Source organism: Pieris rapae, chromosome 6 (genome assembly GCF_905147795.1).
Source record: "Pieris rapae chromosome 6, ilPieRapa1.1, whole genome shotgun sequence".
NCBI lineage: Eukaryota > Metazoa > Arthropoda > Insecta > Lepidoptera > Pieridae > Pieris > Pieris rapae.
This window is the reverse complement of record NC_059514.1, coordinates 6,927,655-6,933,654: the sequence shown is the minus strand read 5'-3', so window position 1 is coordinate 6,933,654 and position 6,000 is coordinate 6,927,655. Positions and strand designations below refer to the sequence as shown.

General features: G+C 32.8%; 2 protein-coding genes across 2 annotated transcripts; one reads left to right on the top strand and one right to left on the bottom strand.

Annotated features, from left to right (window-relative positions):
- Positions 1–455: 455 nt before the first annotated feature.
- On the bottom strand, positions 456–1,108 carry LOC110991365. The gene has a single exon (XM_022256702.2). It carries the CDS (start codon positions 1,005–1,007, stop codon positions 456–458), a length of 552 nt encoding a protein of 183 aa, XP_022112394.2. The 5' UTR covers positions 1,008–1,108.
- A 744-nt stretch (positions 1,109–1,852) lies between these two features.
- On the top strand, positions 1,853–3,856 carry LOC110991374. The gene is made up of 3 exons (XM_045628593.1): positions 1,853–1,975; positions 2,346–2,596; positions 2,992–3,856. The coding sequence occupies exons 1-3, from the start codon at positions 1,858–1,860 to the stop codon at positions 3,361–3,363; spliced, it is 741 nt and encodes a 246-aa protein (XP_045484549.1). The 5' UTR covers positions 1,853–1,857; the 3' UTR covers positions 3,364–3,856.
- The last annotated feature ends 2,144 nt before the right edge of the window (positions 3,857–6,000 follow it).

Here is a 6,000-nt window from a genome sequence, read left to right as displayed (position 1 = left end):
TTTTGCTTCGGGTTGAGGTAAAATAATTGGCTTATTACACGAAATATTATGTCGATTAATTTGTGTTGTCCGAATTACAATTTATAAGTATATCTATTAGACTAATACCTATGTAAATTAAAAGCAGTATTGAACGAAGCTTAATCTCACTGTCGAAATACTTTGAATTGTATTTATAGCCTTGTACTGCGAAGCTCTCGGTTATTGCAATAATTTATAAGATAACAAAATTATTTACTGATAGAGACACCGTAGTTGAGATGGCGTGACTTAGTTATGTTTCGTCAAATTCCGCTTAATATCTATTGATTATTTAACAGATTTTAAATGGATGCAGTTAATCCACGGCAGCTGCAAAGCTAAACTATGCGACTTTTTAAAAAATTTTTACCAAAAAAATTATACTTAAACGTTTTTTAATCAAACAAAGTGCTTTCTCATAAAAGTGTCCATGTCTAATGCATATTATCTGCACTCCACTTCGCGTAACCCTCACAAACACGCATCAGTGCCACAAACATCTCTTCTGGCTCCAACAGTTCAACTGCCTCCCGCTTTTTACGGCCATATGACGCAAATTGTGTTTGGGGACGCTTAATCCCCGAATTCACAAAAAACGTAGGTTGTTGTGTAACCGGGCTGGTTTGTTTCGCTTTCATTGCATGCACAATGAGACATAGCAGATAACCGCCAAATGCCAGAAACGCCAGGGTGGTGACAGACATAGTAAATATGTGGCTTATTTTGCTATCTTCTTTCTTGTATAGGTCCTCGTCTGTCCGCTTAATGGGTGCACGAAGCGCCATGGTTTCTGCTCCGTCGTTTTCAAATGTCGTCCTCACAGTTGTGTTATCGTATCCACCTTCAACCATTTTAAGAGAATTCTTGAGTTGAATTAATTTTTCCACTGGCAATTCGTTTAGGAGTTGGATTTCCGTCACTGGTTCACAGAAAGTTTTATGTAAAAGTAAAAAAAATAACATCGTGACGATTTTTCTGTAAGACATGGCGTGTTGAAGTGGTGCATGGGTGACAAGAATTATTTTGGTCTGTTAAGCACAACCGAGAAACGGTATAGATAAACAGTTATCTATCTGTGAACGAAGCTTGCTGGCACGGGTCTGCTTGCACTACAGAAACAAAAGATTTTTACATACCTACTGTAGGATTAAGTAAAGCGATGCTTTCATACTTTATTTGCATAATATCCGCCATACACATCACCGCTATTGGTTGTAACTTTTTCCAAGAATATCAGCACCTTTACTCTAACTTCCAATAGCGATAGTTATTGCGATCATGATTTCAATTCAACTTTGTACCACGCTATCACATGGTTGCCTACATAAGAGTACTACTATAATTGAGGAAACTAGATTAAAACTGCATACATCGGGATCGTTATTGCTATCCTTATTGTAAGTTACAGATTTTGGCCGTGGATGGTCCAGAAAGGTTGGTGTACTATTCCCAATCTCACTATATCTAAACGACTGTAAGGAGTTGGAATTACCGTTAATTCTTTCTAATGTCTAATATTTTACAATATTATATAAACACCAATTTTTTTTTTAATACCTCCTTTGATTAAAATGTCCATTGATATGTTGATTTCAATACTCGTTGCGCCATCTTTTGGCACTCTTGTACATTGGGTCATGTTTAGCTGCGGTTTTTTTAGGAACGCATCGTCATTATAAGTTAACATTACTATTTTTATTAAAATTATAAATTATACACTTTTATATTGTATAGAACAACCTGTATAATGGATGTTATGGTGACATGCGTTTGAATCATTATATTGAGAACCGAAGCATAGCGCAAAACCATTCTAATACCAGCCATTGTCTCGAGATGGCGTCACTCCTTGTGCTTTTTATTATTTTCGAATTTGTATCGTGCAGTGAAAATAGACGTGATACAGTCCTTGATCATATTAATAATGGCTTTAAAATTGCAAAGGATTTTCTTGGTGAGGATTTTTAAAATAAGAGTCCTTGTATTATATAAGAGAAACAAAAGAGAAATTGTAAATAGTAATTAGGTATAATTAAATAAAGAAAAATCATAATTTAATACATTTCCAGCTTAAATTCAAAAGAAACATAAAACTCAAAAAATATATTTATTGTATATGTAGGTTTATAAAATTGATAATATTGTATATTTGATTGTATCTTAGCAACTAACATAAATTATTAAGTAAATAAATTTGAAGTTCAACATATTGTTGTTAATAAATGGTTTTAAAATAAAAATAGGTTTTTGAGATGCAGTTTATAAGATATTTTTACGGCGACATACTCACGAACAATCCTTTCATTTTCCTCTCCTATTTTAAGGTTCCGAGTCCGTAGCAATGAAAGTCGCAGATTTTGTAGTTCGAGCATTTCAAACAAATCAAAAACAGCCACACTTCAGCGGCCCAGGGAGTAGTTTCTCTTCAGAAGAGTCCAGAGAAAAATACCAAAATGACATTAATGAGGCACCACAGCTTATGTCTCCTTGGCGGCATTTGATTAAGTTGTTCGGTCTTCAAACAAATCAAATAAGTGCGGTGGCAGTGAATGCACTTATTTTTATTGCACAAATGGTAAGGATATTTTTTAATAAATCTCTTTCCTTTTCTACCTTTCACTGACAACTATAATTTCAAGATCGATAGACGAGAAAAGAAAAACGAAAGAAATGAAAAGCCTCAATTGTCATTTCTTTCTGCCTGCACCGAACTCCTACATAAATTGAATAATAGATATTTTATTAATGAAACCGTAAACAAAATTTATTAAAAAAAACAAACATTTTAGAATCGAAAGTTTTAGGTTTTCTATTATTTAGTTTTGAAAAACAAAGTGTAAGGGTAAACAAAGGGTTGAGTGTAATGTCAAATCAGTTTTATGACCCCGAAAATATATTAATTCCGGTAAATGTTTATACTGTAATTAAATGATATGTACTATATTGAATAATATCATAAATATTTTACAGATAACGACGTTTTTATCCGGCCCAAAACAACCAAGTCGCCAGCGCTCTAATGATTTCTCTTCCTATATATTAGAAAAGAACTCAAAACATCTTCAAAACCTTATAGCTGCTGCAAAAAACGAATCTCTGCCAGATTCCCTAGAAGATCTTATAAATGAACCACAGGAGGACATTTCATGTATAAAATTACTGTTCTGCAAAATAACTCCATTTGTTAGCAAAATGCAGCAATCAGTGTTTGGTGAGAAATTACCAAAAACGGAATTGCGTGGATCAGCCGTGTTTTACCGCCATCTACCGCCGCAAGATAAAATTGAAGAAAAAAGCGACATCTGTGAACGCCGATACAAGGAGTGTGATTTGCATGAATAAATTTAAAACTGTAATAATTGTATTTGAAATAAATACTTACATTTTGAAAACTTAATTAAAATAATAGAATAAGACTCTAAATACCACCCATTGGTCATTGGCTTTATTATATATGTAATAAGGTTATTATATACCACTCCTTCTCGAAATAAAAACTCAGTTTGGTTTCTGCAATAAAAACAGATTCATTTATTTATTTTCTGTTTACAAGATAAAATTACAAAAGACAGTTAGAAATAGTCTTACCTGCAATAAAAACAGAAAACAACATTAAAAGTTTTTACTCCAGGTGATTTACTTATTATTCCTTATTAAAATTAATAACCTTTAAACCAATAATTGAAATCTTCAATGTTCGATATTTTTAGGTTAGAATCCCGACCATCGAGTATTCATGTTTTACCATCGATAACCCGAGTCTATCACTCTGTGCGAAACGCGGCAAATTCAAACATAAAGATGATTACGTCTCATATAAATGAGAGTCGTTATTTTCTTTATAATATATATCTTTAGCAACTGTTTGTTTATTCACATTAAATTTCAGGACTATTTAGACGTGACTATTATATTTTCTAATCACATTGATATTTTCTTTAACCAGCGAAACGATTTTAGATTTTTGCAAATAATAAATACATTTTACTGAAGAGTTCGGGTAAAATTTGTAAAGTACACTGATTATTATCTACCGATTTCCATTTTAGTATAAGTTTTTTTTTGCAATCGCCGTATAGAGAAAATCTAGGTGATCTGATAGATAAAAAAAATCGAGAATTTGGAATCCGACATGGAATGCATGCTATTCAAAAAAGAACAAACGTATTCTCTTCTTTGATGGCACTATTAAAACAAACTTATACTAACAGGCAAATCGGTAGGTCAGTGTCCTATACCTTGCAGATTTTAACCTAAAACAGTACATCATGAAAATGTATTCATTATTATTTAACAAAAATCGAACCCAGTTTCGCCGATTTAAAACATCAATGCGATTAGACTAAATAGTTCTGAAGTATTATGTGAATATACAAATAATTGCTCGCGATTACATAATAAAGCCAATGACCTATAGTGTCGGTTTTTTTTATTACATCACATCTGTAGACTGCATGGCGTATAAAAATACAATTAGTAGTATAGTCTGTGATATATTCTAAATAAAATCCTTATTACTTATATTTTTTGTATGCGATCTCCAAAACTGCCGAACAGAGTTCAATTATTAGATAGTATGGTGCCTTAGGTTATTACATTATTAAATACAATTCAAGGGCGTCGCCAGCCAGTTAGGTACTAAGGGGAACTGCTGACCAAACCCCCCCCCCCCCCAACCCGTGCCAACGCGTGTGTCAATTATTGTTAAATTTACGCGGGCAAAACTGCGAACGAAAAAGTCATATTATATAGAATCATAGCCCTACCATTCGTGGTAAATATTCAATACAATCCTTTCATTGTACATTGAGTATTCAAACGATTATGGGAATATTTTTTGTAAGTATGGGAGAGGTTTTGTAAATGAATAATCAAGTTTCGTAACAGTTACGTAATAATTAGATAATAGCCAATCGATGGATGTGGATATTGACAGTGAGTGGTGTTACATAAGAAAGTTGATGTTCAGGTGTAACTGCATAGAATCGTATATTTCTTCTACGAATTAGGATAACTTTAACTTCACTTTCTTTGACCGACATTTCATTTCGATAAAACGTTCGTTGAAAAATATTAAATCGTTGCCCGCGCGACATTGTTCGTATAAATCGTCAAGAACAGCGGTTAACGGTTATTTCCTACAAGAAAAATTTTAGCAGGTTCTTACTTTACTAACTATAAATTAACTTTTAATTTAAATACATTTTAAGCCTATTTTTTTTCTTAAAAAAACACCTTAGCTACAACTGGTAGAAATGTGTCAGTGTAGACAATCAGGGCTAATTCTTTATTCTTGAAATTCATCTACGCTTAGAAAACTGATAAACATTGTCTCAGCTGGCATTCCAGCGTACCAGATCAACTTAAAAAAAAATATATAATTATATAAAATAATAATTAAAAAATTTTTTAACATGAAATCCCTTGTGATCTTTTTCTTGTCTTCATAGGTTAGCATATCCAGTTTAGCCTGCCTAGCTGAGAAAGAACACTTGTTATGATTGCATCCCACTTTCCTCCTAGTTTTAATTGCACCCCCAGATTGAAGGTTTGCAATCGTTATACATAAACTTTGAATATGCAGAGCCTAACTAGCTGCAGACACAGACCATCATATTATAATACAAAACTCGGATGTAACATCGTTAGTCTGTTTTCAAATCCAAATCGTAAGAAAATTCAGGTTTTAATAGTTTTCGGAGAAAGTGAAGTGGTTTGGTCGCACGACCGTAAAAAGTAACCGAACTTAAAAACAAAAGTGCAAATTACGGGCATTCACCTCGGATATAATTTGGATCCATTACTTGACATGTAAATAATTTTTGGGAAAGCTAACCAATTTTCAAACATCAAATGGTTTACTTCATAACTTTGTTAAATGTAAGCACACAACATTATACTCCGTATATTTTATAGATGTAATTAATATTTTTAGTTTAATAGACCATAAGACGTGTTGCGTGCTTTACAGTAACGGGT

What these genes read in the sequence shown, in the direction of transcription:
- LOC110991365 (XM_022256702.2), bottom strand. Translation starts at nt 1,007, where the DNA reads ATGTCTTACAGAAAAATCGTCACGATGTTATTTTTTTTACTTTTACAT.
- LOC110991374 (XM_045628593.1), top strand. Translation starts at nt 1,858, where the DNA reads ATGGCGTCACTCCTTGTGCTTTTTATTATTTTCGAATTTGTATCGTGC. An exon ending in AATTGCAAAGGATTTTCTTG is followed by an intron (nt 1,976 to 2,345) that starts GTGAGGATTTTT and finishes TCCTATTTTAAG; the next exon opens with GTTCCGAGTCCGTAGCAATG. An exon ending in TTATTTTTATTGCACAAATG is followed by an intron (nt 2,597 to 2,991) that starts GTAAGGATATTT and finishes AATATTTTACAG; the next exon opens with ATAACGACGTTTTTATCCGG.